This window comes from Chrysochloris asiatica, unplaced genomic scaffold (assembly GCF_000296735.1).
Source record: "Chrysochloris asiatica unplaced genomic scaffold, ChrAsi1.0 scaffold00302, whole genome shotgun sequence".
Lineage (NCBI taxonomy): Eukaryota > Metazoa > Chordata > Mammalia > Afrosoricida > Chrysochloridae > Chrysochloris > Chrysochloris asiatica.
The window spans coordinates 527,163-542,617 of record NW_006408820.1 but is presented as its reverse complement, the minus strand read 5'-3'; the positions used below and the strand labels follow the sequence as shown (position 1 = coordinate 542,617).

The window sequence follows — 15,455 nt, the reverse complement described above, 5'->3', positions numbered from 1 at the left end:
CCAGCCACTCCATCTCTCCACGTCATCGTCTCTGCTTCCATCTCTGGCGTCGCTGCTTCTCAGGCTAGGGTCCCACACTCCGCTCTTCCCCTTAATGGTCCCAGGGTCCTCTGCTCCTGGACTACAAGATCAAACACTCCTCTCCTTTTGTTATCGGTATCTCCTTTCACTACCCCATCCAGACAGGTTGGAAACCACTCAGTAGAGATTCTACCTTCCCCAACACCCTCTGGAACTAAGCTCCCTCTTGAAAACTTGTAATAGGCTTGGAGATCTTATATATAAACTTGAAGAAGGAAGATGGCAGCAACACTGGTAGGCAAGGGAAGACCTCAGAGGGATGATAGATCATAGAAATGGCTCTGTTTGTACAGTCAGAAGACCTGAGTTGTCATCCTAGGTCAACCATTTGCTAATACCTGATGCTGGACAAGTCACTAACTTTCTCTGGGTCTTAATTCCATCCCTTTTAATTTGGAGATAATGAAATCGTTCATACTTCCATCCACACTAAATGTGAAGATTAAAAACCAAATGTATTTGGCACTCATTTCATGCTCAGTAAATATTCCAAATATAAAAAACTGGGAGGCATGATTAAAGACTCATGGAAAGGGCACTGTCCTGTGTCCATAAAGGAATACATTTGGGAAATGAACTTCTTGTGAAAAAAAGAAAAATCAGTTGAATCCAAGAAAAAGATTCACAACTGGCAGGAATATGAACTTTTTCATCAGGCTTGCCATCATCTGTCTGTCAGTTTGTGGTATTGTGGTGGCTTGCATATTGTTGTGATGTTGGAAGCTGTGCTGCTGGTATTTCAAATATCAGCAAGGCCACCATGGTAGACAGGTTTCAGTGGAGCTTCCAGACTAAGGCAGACTAGGAAGAAAGGCCTGGTGATCTACTTCCAGTGAAAATCCAATGGATCCCAACAGAGCACTGTCCCATATGTGGACATTACCAGAAGATGAGCCCCCTAGGTGGGAAGGAACTCAATACACACAGTAGCATGAACGGTGGACTAGCACATACCAGTCATCCTGAAATGGTGCAGGGCCAAGCAACATCTCTCTCTGTTGTCCAAGAGTTCACTTCGAGTCAACACCAATAGTGGACCTTTAGGGTTGTCTCTCACTCCTGGACATGATCATGAGTGAAAAGAGGCAAGTGTCCTGGGTAGGGAACTATCCACCTGCCTGGATATTTGCAATGCTTTGGGAGTTCCTTCTGACTTTAGGGACAGATGCTTTTCTGACTAATATCCACAGGGAGTATTCCTCTAGTTGCAATTACTGAATTACTTTTTGCCTACAAGTCTAGAAATAATATTCCCTCTTCTCCCTATCTACTTTTTGAATTATGATGTTTTCCTTCAGAAAGACACATGGCCACGATCTTAAAAAGTCTGTAAACTCAGTATGGAGTACTGGTGTGGTGCTGTAGGATAATGCACTAGACCAAAAGGTTGGTTTGAGCTGCAAGGTAGGTGGTTCAAACTCACCAGCTGCTCCTCGGAAACTCTATACAGGGTCACTATGAGTCAGACCAGACTCAACAGCACTTAACAAAAACAACAAAAAACTCAGTACATCACAGATAGAAAAGACACTTATTCATTTTAAACTCTTTTGTTTCATTTCATTCATGTAATTTCAATTTTGGACTAGTCCCATATTTAACATTGTGTACTTGATGTATATCTAAGCAGAGTAAAATACAGCTTCTTACGCATATCCTTCTGGGTATGAAGAAGTACATGGCATCAGGATTAGAGGAAGACTCATTAACAACCTGCAGATGACAAAAGCTTGCTTAATGGAATCTTAAAATGCTTACTGGTGAAGATCAAATATTATAGCCTTCAGTATGGGTTGAACGTCATTGTAAAGAAAACAAAAATCCTCACAATTATATCAATAAATAATGTCATGATAAATGGAGAAAACAATGAAGTTGCCAAAGGCTTCATTTTGCTTGGATCTACAGTCAATGCTAATGGAAGAAGCAGTCAAAATATCAAACAATGTATTGCAAAAGAAGTCTTTAAAATGTTAAAGAGAAAAGATGTCACTTTGAGGACTAAAGTGTACCTGACCCAAGCCATGGTATTTTCAATCACCTCATATGCATGTGAAAGTGGGACAATGAAAAAGAAAGAATGAAGAAGAATCCATTCATTTGAAGAATGCTGTTGGCAAAGAATATTGAATGTACGTACGATGGATGGACCAAAGAACAAACAAAGTTGTACTGGAAGAATCACAGCCAGAATGCTCCTTAGAAGGGAGGATGGTAAGACTTTGTCCTCGTACATTAGACATGCTCTCAGAAGGAACCAGTCCCTGGCAATGGACATCATACTATTGTATTTAACTTACCCCTTGTGCCCAGATCACTATACCCAATTCTTAAGAACTAGTGAACAAGTGAATGGCCTGTTTTAAAGGGTTTCACACAGCAACTTGTATTAGGCATAAGAATGTCAGATCATTTAGGGAAAATAATATCTAGCTCTTATTCTTTGTGCATGCATTACCTAGGCATTTTAAAGGTACTAATTTAATACTCTCAACAACTCAATAAGGTAGATACTATTTATTATCAGCACCCCCATTTGGTTGTTGTTAAGAATGGCTGGTGGGTTTGAACTGTCAACCTTGAGGTTACTGGTCCAGTGCTTATCCTACAGTGCCACAACAGAATCCATCCCCATTTTACAGATTAGGAAACAAGATGTTAAACAATTAGCCTTAAGTCACACCATGAGTGGCAGGACCAAGGTCATGTGGCTTTAGGGTCTGTGTATTTAACAGTCATTCTGTGCTGCCTCTCTGAAGAATGGGGGTTCTTTAAACTATCCAGGGATGCAGACAGTTGCCCATTACACAATCCATCACTTTAAGATTCAAAAAGCTTCCCTGGAATTTAGATGAAATTCTCATTTGTAACCCTCATTTATTCATTTAGCTTGTAAAGATTTTTTCAGTTTTCCTGGTTACTCAGTGGGACCAGTCACTGGAGAAGGATATCATGTTTGATAAGGTGGAGAGTGAGAGAAAAGAGGAAGACCTCCAGAGAGATGGATTGGCAAATAGCAGCATCCATGGGCTCAAGCATGGCAAAAATTGTGAGGTTGACCCAGGACCGGGCAGTGTTTTGTTCTATTGAGCATAGGGTCGCTATGAGTCAGTACTGACTCGATGGCACCTAACAACAACAACAGTAGACACAAGGAATATTCATTGGTTCCACAAAACCTTTTCATATTCTTAAAAACTAAGCTCTACTTTTGACTTCTCTTAGTTTCATAAGAATTCCAATCCATTCCATTTTTCTTGCAGGAAAACAACCACCACCAGTGGACATTGAGTTAATACTGACTTGTAGCGACCTCTTATACCCAACATAGAACTGCTCTTTTTGAAAGGTTTTTTCCTCCAAGGTACTCTGTTGTTATTACTAAGTGCTGTCAAGTCACTTCCAACTCATAGCGACCATGTATGCATTGGAACCGACTTGAGCAGCTGATGAGGTTGAGCCACCGACCTTGCAGTTCAAACTGATGTTGCAGTCCAGTGTGTTAACCCACAGCACCACACCAGGACTCCAAGGTAACTCTAGGTGGATTCAAACTTTAGCCTTTCAATCAATGGTCAAATGCTTAACTGTTTGCAACACCAAGGGGCTCCTTCTTTTCCTTGCAGAACCGAGTTTTTATTCCTTCAATCTTTTTTTTATCCAACCCCTGAATCTGCTCCTGGATTTAGAATAGAAAACATTCTTGTATGGTATGTGATATTGCTACTGTGTGCTTTCGGGTTGAACTCAACTCACAGAGACTCTATAGGACAGAGAAGAACTGCCCATAAGGTTTCTGGACACCAGTGCTTTTCGCCTATGAAGCCACTTGTAGATTCAAACCATGTTTGCTATTAAGTGTTGCTGGGTTGGTTCCAACTTACAGTGGCCCTGTATAGGGTTTCTGAGGAGTGACTGGTGGGTTTGAAGCAATGACCTTGCAGTTAGTAGTCCCATGCTTATCCTAAAGCTCAACACCCGGACACCATACATGTTGTTGTTGTTAATTGCCATTGAGCCAGTTCTGACTTATAGCGACCCTGTATAGGGTTTCCAAGGAGCAGCTAGTGGGTTTGAACTGCTCACCTTATAGTTAACAGTCCTTTGCTTATCCTACAGTGCCTCACCAGGACTCCTAAATGACTTTATATGTTCGTACCCTACTAATATTGCAGATTGCTGTATTGGGTGGGTTTTTACTTTTAAACTCATGTTTGTTTCCTTGAATATCCATTTGTACTGGTATCCTTGCTGGATAAAATGTTCAAATATGGTCTTTTTGGTGTTTTTTGTTTTTTTTTTAAATATGGTCTTTTTTTGATTCATTCAATAAACAGGCATTGAGCATGCTTACAAAGACCCTGCAACAAAGTTCCTGTCGTCATGGAACTTACATTCTAGTAAATATCAATTTTGGTATGCCCATTGTGGTGCTGTAGGATAAGCACTGGACTGATAACCACAAGGTCGGTGGGTCAAACTCACCAGCCATTCCTCAGAGAGTGGTTGCTATGAGTTGAAGCTGACTCAACAACACTAACAACATCATTAATGGAATTTTCCATGAACTTTTTGAGTCTTCCTTGTACTTTTGGTAAAGACCAAACCAAACTCTTATTCTTCCCAAGGACTATCTCTTGACTGATAGCCCATAAATTCCAAAGTTCTGAATTTTAAAGCTCAAGGTCTATACTACACCAATGATAAAAGTGTGTGCTTGAGGTGTTCTGCTAGTGTAGGGATTACAAGTTGGGCTGCTAACCACAAGATCAGCAGTTTGAATCTAGCAGCCACTCCTTGGGAGAAAGATGAGACTTTCTGCTCCTGTAAAGTATTACAGAGTGGCTATGAGTGGAAAGTGACTGGATAGCACACCAACACCACCACCAGTGTGTGCTTTGCTAAGTCAGACTTTAATAAAACAAGTTTTCTCTTCTATGAGGCCTGATGATGACAAGAATTCAGGTTGCACATGTGCTTTAAAAAGTGTGCAGAATTCTTTCCAGTGAAGATTCTCTGATACCTTTACCACTAGTATCTCTTTCAGAAAATTTGTCACCAGGATGGATTTTTGTGATCTCTAAGATCTGATGCCCAACTGAAATTCTCACACTACTGTTTCACACAAGTGTGAATTCTCAGTTGAGACTGTAGTTGTGAAGATCCAGTGAAGATGCTACTATACACATCAACGTTTGCACATGTCCACACTGGTTTCTCTCCAGTGTGGACACATTCATGATGTTGAAGATTGAGGCATGCCTGAAGTACACTTCCCACACTTATATCAGGAAGGCTTCAAAGAGTTCATGGAAAATTGCGTTATCTTACCATTTCATTTTTATAGGACCTTTTTGAAGCTCTCTCATATGATGGCTCTCCTGTGTGGACACTCTTGAAGCTCTTCATATCTGTGTAACTTTTCTTCATTATGGACTTTTTAATGGACTTGACGGTCTGAATTCTGACAGTAGCTCTTTCCACACTCTTCACATTTGAAAGGGTTTTTCTCCACTGTGGACTCTTTGATGGGCCAAAAGATGTACAGTCAGCCTGCTGTCCTTCCCACATTCCTCACAATTACAGGATTTCTCTCTTGTGTGGGTTCTATAATGAATGTGAAGGTTCGCTCTTTGACTGAAGCCCTTCCCACACTCCTCACATTTGCATGCTTTCTCACTGATATGGATCACCTGGCAAACTGGAAGTCTTGAACTCTAATTGTAGCCTTGTCCACACTCCTCACATTATGAAGTTTCTCATATTGAGAATCTTCTGATGGGCTTTAAATAATATGCTGTTTTTCTAAATCCCAACAATATGTGCTATTTTTGTTTTGCTTCCTTTCTTTGGTTGTTGTTGATGTCTTTGTTTTGTTTTGGTTTAGTTTGGTCCATCATAGACCTGCAACTCTATCACACATTCAGCATAAATTCTTGATTTGTGCCTTCCTTTCTTTTCTTTATATGAATTAGTCTTTCATGCCTAAAGTCTACTTTCTATTTGAATTTATAGTTGTGAAGATCCAGTGAAGATGCTACTATACATATCAACGTTTGCACATGTCCACACTGGTTTCTCTCCAGTGTGGACACATTCATGATGTTGAAGACTGAGGCATGCCTGAAGTACACTTCCCACACTTATATCAGGAAGGCTTCAAAGAGTTCATGGAAATCTGTGTTGTCAGATTTCATTCTCTTCATGAATTTATGATTTGTTGAGGTCACTTTTAAATTTGATTCTTATCCTCCAGAGTACTGGCAACATCACCTGATTTCGTATCATCCCTGTTCTCCGCCTTTTGAAAGCAATAACACTACATATTTTGGAGGAAAGCTCCCGTGGTCTGTGTATTACGGCACACCAGTACCCAGTCTGATTGTTTTGTAAGAATGGGTAGCAATTAAAGTGACATCACCTTTCCCTCCTATAGCATAGCAACGTACCCAGAGGAGGAGCTAAAATATCTGCAGAGGAGCAGCTGTTGGCACTCTGGAAGGGCTTGGCCTTCTCAACCACAACTACCAGGAGCAGGAGTAGTTTCCACCCCCAGTGAGAGATCAATGATCTCCAAAACACTGGTCCCTATCTGTCTCAGGTGTCTGTCATGCTATCTAATTTGTAGTACAACTCACCCAGACAGGCAGGGCCCACAATGAAGACTAGAGGTTGCCCTGATTTCTGGGTTATAACATCTGGGGGACCCAGTCTGAACCTTTTATAAGACTGAACAACAATTAAAGTGACTTCATTGATTCAAAAATGAGATGCTAAGACAATACATACTTTGTCTGGGGTACATTGTTGTTGTGAAGTGCTGTTGAGTTGAGGCCCTGTATAAGGTTTCCAAGGAATGGCTGGTGAGCTTGAACTGTCATTCAAACCAACATTGCAGTCCAACACATTAACCCACAGTGCCACACCCCGTGTAATGGGATACACCCCATGGTATAGCATTAGCCCACAGCACCACACCCCATGTAATTGGGTACATCAGGGATGAAGAAATGACCAAGAGGCTAGCGGCTAGCATGGCAGACATACAATCACAGCAAGAGATCAAAGAGGATTGTTAAAGAGAGGCCACAGAGAGGGGCTCAAGTTTTCTGGGACCCCATAAAAAGAAAACTTAGTAAAGAAAGAGAAATTGTCATGGTGTGTTCTCAAGTAGTAGATGAATTGGTTTTAGTAAAAACAAAACAACAGCAACAAGAAAACACATTGCAGTGAGAATTCATATTTATGGCAACTCCATGTGTGACAGGTTTTCTTGCCTATAATCTTTATGGAAACAGATCAGTGGGCCTTTCATACACAATGCTTCCGGGTGGAAGATATAACTTTCAGACCACAAATTCAGCTGTGCAAACAAGGTTACTGTTTTACCTAGAACCAAACCTTCATTTCTGTTCTGAGCTGCATACCATTGGCTGGCAGAAAGTGAGTCTGGCAATTGATGGGCTGCCTTGCTCAGAGATTGGAGGTCTCAGTGGTTCCCAGACATAGGTAGGGGTGGGATGTATACATCTGTGAGGGATCAGCACCACTTATCCACACTGGCATCTGCAAACAAGTCTGTCATTCTGTCTGCTCTGAAATCCTTGTCTGAGAATCCCTGGTTCTCTCCATCCCAACTACAGAACTTCTGATCTGCCCTCCCCTGTTATCCCACCTAACTTTCTTCCATGTTTCTCAGAACAAGAGAACATGGTGAGACCCTTCACCTCTCACATGTTGTGTTCAGGGGGCAAAGGACCACTATAAGATTCTTTAGGACTTATGTCCAAAATATTCTGGTGAGTTTTTCTACCCTAGTACTCCTGCACTAAGGAGCTCTGGTAGCGTAGTAGTTACGAATCGGGCTGTGAACTGCAAGGTCAGCAGTTTGAAACTACCAGACACTCTGCGGGAGAAAGATGAGGCTTTCTGCTCTCGTAAAGACTTACAGCTTTCAAAACCCTGTACAGGGTCATTATGAGTCGGAACCAACTCCATGGCACATAACAACAACAACAATAAATCCTGCACTAGGGTGTTCTTGAAGATATCTGGGGAGTTTCTATGTTCCTTAGTTTCATTCTGAAACAAAGTATGAATTCTCTCTACTCTGGGATTCCCTGAAAATATACAGAGGGTCTTCAAAAAAATTCATGGAAAATGAAATGAAAAGATAATGGAATTTTCCCACAACCTTTCTGAAGTCCCCTCATATGGAGTTTCTGTATGTGGGCACATGCACACATTTGGCTTGGGTTCATATACTCACACACATACACAGCACAGAGCTCATTCTCAGGGACCTTCCAGAACCTAACCTCTTTTTTGTTTCCAGTTGAGGGCAGGGGGGTCTGTGCTGAGGACTTACAGTTTGCTTTCTCACTAAACAGTCTTCAATAATTTTTCTTTATGTCATAACATTTCTATTCCTAACTATCCAAGATTTAGAATTTTGAAGCTAAAAAAAAAAAATCTGTGTTCTTGAAGTTTACAAGGCTTGTCTCTGTTTTTGTTTTTGTTTTCTAATGAAGCATCCCACCCTTGGGGAAAATAAATGCTACTGTCTGTCTGAAAAGGGACCCTGGTGGTACAATGATTAAGCGCTTGGCTGCTAATTGAAATGTTGACGATTTGAACCCACCAGCCACTCCATGGAAGAATGATGTGGCTGTCTGTTTCCTTAGAGATTTGCAACATAGGAAAATACTATGGGGCAGTTCTACTCTATCTATAGAACTGCTGTGATTTGGAATCAACTTGACTGCAAGGAGTTTAGTTTGGGCTTAGAAATACAAGGCAATTGTGAGAGAAGGGAGAAATTCCAGTTACTATCTCAAAGCTTCTCCAACCACCTTTGCAAAGGGAAGAAGAGATGACAATGGGACCATCTAAATCAAAAGCTCACTTAGTTTGAAGGTCTTAGGAATTGCAGAGTTCAAGAGGTCCATGTTCATATAGCCATTGGTCTGTAGAGCAAATGTTAAGGGGAATTTTGGGGAATAGTAAAGAATCTTTCTCAAGAGTTGGTACAGACGCAGTGAAGACCAGGTGTGACGCTTCGGTTCTAGGGCTGAGCTTCCTGACCTAAGGTTGGTCAATTTCACATGTCTTCAAATCCGCATTAGACAGTTCTTATGAACTTTTCATGTCCTTATTCAAAATTGTATTGTTTCCTTGACATAAACTGTTTTGTGTTTGGGATTCTCATGTGATTCATTTTATAAAATAACCCTGAAATTGAGGGCATGAACACCTAAGAAACTCCCATGGACAGTTGCATTTTCTGCTCCCACATTAGAAGCTATGTGTGTGCAGGAGTTGCTCAATCGTCTTTAATCCTCTTACAGATGGTTACGAGTTCCTGGAGATACTGAAACAGGTTGCCCGGGACAATACCGACAACCCTGATCTGAGCATCGTGTGGATTGATCCGGATGACTTTCCTCTGGTGAGTGGCTTCCGGTTAGGACTCCACCCTTGGTCCTTACAGCCCCATGAGACCCTGACAAAAGAGGAGGAGGTAAAGTAGGTGGAGGCACTGGCAGAAACCCAGTGGGTACCCTCACCCAGCTTGGGTTGAGAGTTTGGCCACTGGGGCAGCCGTGACCTTAAGACCTGGTTACTCTTCTCATTCCCTAGGAACCAAAGGTGGGGACCGGCTCAGGAATCCAGCCACATGAGCTCCAAAGCTACCCTCCCTCCACCACAGCCCCTTCCTATAACCCCCTTTACTCTCTGGGTTGTTGTTATCTGACTTTGTATTGGTCCCGATTCATGCAACCTGTTGCAAAAAAGCGCAATCCCCATTATCAGTTGCAGATCAATATTGTGAGCCACAGGATTTCCATTGGCTGATTTTCAGAAGCAGATCTCCAGGCCTTTCTTCCTAGTCTGGCAGCTCCACTGAAGCCTGTTCAGCCTTCACTGCTGAATGGGTATTGGCTGCTCATAAGGTGTATTGGCCAGGAATTGAACCTGGATCTCCTGCATGGAAGGCAAGAATTCTACCTGTGACCCACCACTGCCCCCTCATTTTCTGAGTGGTGGTAGTGGTTGTGTGCCGTCGAGTCTGTTTCAACTCGTGGAGACCCTGTATAGGGTTTTTGAGGCTGGAAATCATTCTGGGATCAGAAAGCCTTATCTTTCTCCCATGGAGCAACTAGAGAATTTGAACTACTGGCTTTGTTGTTAGCAGTCTGTTTGTGATCCACTACGCTACAAGGGCTGCTCATTTTCTGGGTAGAGGCAACCTGAGTCACTAAGTAATCTAAGCAAAGATGAACATTTTGCATAGATCTTTGTGAGCAGAAACGGTGTCTGTCTTATTTATCATGTTCTCCCCTGGACCTAGCATAGTTCCTAGCACATGCCAAATGTGCAAGAACCTCAACCCTTTCAAGAATAAATTATTTTCTGCTTTGAGATTTTGTTAAAACAATGTATTTTCAGTAATGGAAGATGTTTTAATGAAAAAAAAATTTTAAGTATTGGGTTTTAATACAATTAATGGGACACACGATAAGCACTGGACTTCAAACCACAAGGTCAGAGGTTCAAGTCCACCAGCGGCTTCACAGGAGAAAAATGAGGCCTTCTGCTCCCACAAAGATTTAAAGACTCAGAAACCCTATAAAGGGTCATTGTGAGTTGGAATCGGCATATAACCACCACCGCCACCACCATCACCAAATATGTCCCCAAGTGGTCTCTGATGCTGGGGCTGGTGGGATGAGGATTGTTCATCAGATTCTCACAGTTATATAGATCCCTACAACATAGCCGCTCACACTGAAGTGGCATAGTGTCTTCCCATAAGACCCAGAGGTAGACCATGTAGGTAGGCACTATCTGTTCTATGGGTCATGAAAGGGTTAAAATTAACCATCAATGAATGACAGAATTATGTATACTTCACTGTTGAAAGAAAAAACAGTTGGTGCAATATATGAGTCCAGTGGTAATGATCCCCACTTCCGTGGAGTCCATTTCAACTCATAGCAGCCTGATTGTTGTCATTAAGTTCCGTTGAGTCTGTTATGACCCACAGCAACGCAGTATAGGGTTTCCAAGGAATGGAAGCTGGTGAGCTTGAACTGCCTATCTTGTGTTTCAAACCGACTTTGCAGTCCAGCTCATTAACTACGCCACACTAGGACTCCTTTAGTACCTGTTCTCCTATAAAGTTTTCCTATGACGTAGGAACTCTTATAATCTTTGTCTTCCAAATGAAGAACCTTGGGGAGACTACAGCTAGTTATTTAGTGGATGTGATAGTCCAACCTTGGTCTGTTTGATGACAAATATTAGTTGACAAGGTTAACAGATCGTACAAGTTTCTAGTCAATCTCATGCCATCAAATCGATTCTGACTCCTAGCAGCCCTGTATAGGGTTATTGAGGCTATAAATCTTTATGGGAGCATCAATGTTAGTTACCATTATAAATGACAACTTTTTCTTCTTTCAGGAATGATTATTAGTTGTATTGATTGTAACTGTTCATACTATGACTAAATATAATTGAAGGAGTTTAGAACTACTGGTGTGGCATTGTAGGATAAGCACTGAACTGCTAATTGAAAGGTCAGTGGTTTAAATCTCCCAATTCCCCTCGGAAACATTATACAGTGAATCAGATTCCTGGTGTGGTGCTGTACGATCAGCACTGGACTATCACCACAAGGTTGGCAGTTCAAACTCACCAGCTGCTCCTCAGGAACCCTATACAGGGTTGCTATGTGCTGAAGCTGACTCGATGGTACTTAACAAAACAACAGTAATTCCATTAAGGAGCACTGGTAGCATATTGGGTAGGCATTGGGCTGTTAACCACAAGATCAGCAGTTCTGTTTTTCCTTTTTTAAATGAAGTACAAACAAAGCTTTCTGGCCATTCATTGATGGTTGACCTTAGCCCTTTCATGATTCATGGAACAAACAGACAGTGCCCACTTTCATGTGCCACCTCTGGGGTTTAGTAGAAGACACTATGCCACCTACCAGGCACTCTATGGGAGAAAGCTAAGACTTTCTGCTCCTGTAAAGATTTATAGCCTCAGAAACCCTACACAGGGTCTCTTTGAATCAGAACTGACCCCGTGGCACCAGTGATCCTGTTGCGGTTGCTTCCTTTGAGTTTCTGGCAGGTTCTAATGGTTACCCAAAAGATTGGTGATTCAAGCCTACCCAGAGTTGCCTCAGAAAAAAAGACCAGGTGATCTACTTCTCCCAAATCTTCCACTGAGAATCCTATGCAGCACAGTTCTACTCTGACGCACATGGGGTCTCCATGCATTGGAACCAACTCAACAAGCAAATGATCTTAGGGATCCTGATACTTACTCATTATTTTGTAGAGGATGGTGAATCAAAAGTAGAGACTTTCATGACACCTGAGGCCAATGTTCCAAGTCTGGTTAGTCAGAACAAAGCCATGATCATAAAGACCACATGGAGTACAATATGCTTGGTTGTATTTCTAGTTTATCAGAACTATTTTGTTAGGCAAGCTTGAATATGGTCTGCAGTTTTTGCTGTCTACATGCTTTGCAAAGGAGAAATCTTCAGACTATTTTGATTTACAAATTCCTGAATAACACCAGTTACCATTGGACTATATATGTTCTTGGGAACTTTCTACCACTGAACATGCCCATGATCTTAGCCCCTGGGCCCCTTGCTCTTTCAGTCCTGTCCCAGTCAGAAATTTGTCTACATGGAACCTAAACCTGGCTAAGTGAATAAGACTTCTTACTTACTCCTATGCAAACTTATGGCACAAAACTGCATTCAAAGAAATCTCATGTAGCTAGGAGGTACAGGGTAAAGGATTTTAAATAAGCTATTGAAGGAGCTCTGGTAGTGTAGTGGTTACGAATCGGGCTGCAAACCGCAAGGTCAGCAGTTTGAAACTACCAGCTGTTCCATGGGAGAAAGATGAGGCTTTCTGCTCCTGTAAAGATTTACAGCCTCGGAAATCCTGTACAGGGTCGCTATGAGTCGGAACCGACTCCACGGCACATAACAACAACAACAACAACAACATTGAAAATGAGGCATAGGAAAACGTTACCTTTGCCATATATGAGCTGTAAAAAAAAGTCACCAGTAATTTGAGAAATAACTTTGGTCTATTTCTGTAATCGTTTTCCTTATAGTTGTAGAAGATTTGAAAGTACATGTATTCATAGTTTGTGTTCTAGGGTCTTTAAAAAAAAAAAAAATGCTAGAGGGCTGGGGCCAAGTCTTCAATTTCCTGAGTACCTGTGGCTGTTTTGTAAACGTTTAACCAACATAACCTAGTTACTGCGATGGAATGACAGGTGGGTCTAACACAAAAGGTGGCTTAACAAGAAATGTTCCCGGTTGGCTGTCTAACCTTATTCTTTGTTGGTGCAGCTTGTTGCCTATTGGGAAAAGACATTCAAGATTGACCTGTTCAGGCCACAGATTGGGGTGGTGAATGTGACAGATGTGAGTATTCGTCATGGAAGTTGCTTGGGCACCCTCAGCCAGCACTGTGTTCTACCATGTATCCTAGGCTATGAGATCATATAGAAGAGTTCAGCCCCTCACAACACCAGCAGGACCTTTGACCCTACCTGAGTTCAGGAAATTGCCAGTGTGGCCCAGGCCTGTCTCTGTGCCAGTCCCCATCTGGTTCAATGACTCTTTCCCATGGGCGCCATTTTTACTTATATGACCAGCCCAATCCAATTCATTAGTATGAACTTTCTACCCAAGTAAATGCTCCTGGAGCTGCCATTACACAATGGATACTGGGGTCAGTTGAGACTTAAAAAAAAACATTCAGACAACCAGTTCACAGCCAGTAGGAAAGCAGGCCTACACAACCAAGTAGGAAAGCAGACCTACAGAAAGGAAGGAAGAAAATTATGTGGGTGTCAATGTAGGGGTGTTTCCCCACTATTCAGGTACCCATAAAACTGAAGGTGGAAATGGCTAATGAGGTAGGTGGGCAGAGAGTGAGGAATTATACCTCTCAGACTCCATATCAGATCCAGTTCCACAATAACAAAACAGGAGCATGACAGATACAACCAGGCAAATAATGGACAGAAAGTGATGGTCACAGAAAATCTACTAGAGACATGAAAAATTGTGAATCGGAGGCCAGTTAGCATTATACTTTTGCCCTCTTAGAAGGTATCTGGCCACCTGAACACCTCTCCATTCATTTATTTTGTAAACTATTTTTTTCAGTTAATAATAATAACAAAACGTGCTCAAGATAAAACATTTTAAAACAGGACTGTAGGATATAAGAAGAAACGGGAAATTATTTCCCACTGTCCTGACCCATTCCCTGAGGGAATTATTGTGATGGTTTCATGGATATCATACCAGAAATTCATATGTTGAAATACATGAATGTATACAGAATGCACATTTCCTTTTATATTTATAATATGTCAATATTATAAAATGGATACTACACATAACATTTTGCAACATGATATTTTCATTTAACAATATGCATGCATTCCAAATAAATACAAGTGACCCCAGACCCTATTCAACACAGCTACTCAGAGTCCTCTGGTCTGGCTCATCCTGTACTTACTCACTCACTCACCCTGTCCCTCTGCAGGCTGACAGTGTCTGGATGGACATTCCTGATGATGATGACCTGCCCACAGCTGAGGAGCTGGAAGACTGGATTGAGGATGTGCTTTCTGGAAAAATAAACACTGAAGATGATGACAGTGAAGATGAAGATGATGTAGATAATGATGACAACAATGATGATGATGACGATGATGACAATGATAATTCTGATGACGAGGATGATGAGGACAGTGATGATGATGAATAGCCCCAACTCCAAAGGATTCTGACGAAAACACAATCTCATCTACCCACTGTCATACAGATAGCAAAGGGTAGATCAAGCAGCCATGCCCTCACGCTCAGCCCGCTCCTTTCTCTCCTCCAACATCTCCTTTCCCATTCCCTTATCATCAGGAGCAGTACACTTCAACAAATATGCCTTGCTAAATCTAGGAATCCCAGCCAGCAGGGGCTGGAGAGGAATTGCTTCCATGTTGGCTGTCTTGACTGCCATGAAACAACTCTTGCTCTTTATCAGACCATGAGGGCTCATGGCATTGCCAATCTGTCAGTTTGGGGGAAAAGACCCGTAACACTTTTACTCAAGTTTACTTGTTTCTGACTATGACAGCAAGAGAATTGACAGCTTACTAACACACATGTATGTTATGCCCTTATACTCATTACCCAAGGAAGAAACACAATTAATCCATTTAGCACCTGTGCCTAGAACATCGGTTAGGATCCATCTCATTTGATTCTTCTTTGGAAAGGCTCAGCCTTGGAAACAAGTTTATAACTCAGC

General features: G+C 41.8%; 1 protein-coding gene across 1 annotated transcript in view; it reads left to right on the top strand.

Moving 5' to 3' along the window:
* Nucleotides 1-14,915, top strand: part of CASQ2 (calsequestrin 2 (cardiac muscle)) — a 117,297-nt gene extending 102,382 nt beyond the window's left edge. Inside the window, exons 9-11 of the mRNA XM_006874796.1 lie at nt 9,429-9,529; nt 13,478-13,552; nt 14,691-14,915. Of these exons, the coding sequence (XP_006874858.1) occupies nt 9,429-9,529; nt 13,478-13,552; nt 14,691-14,915 (401 nt within the window). The remainder of the gene's footprint in view (nt 1-9,428; nt 9,530-13,477; nt 13,553-14,690) is intronic.
* Nucleotides 14,916-15,455: the final 540 nt, after the last annotated feature.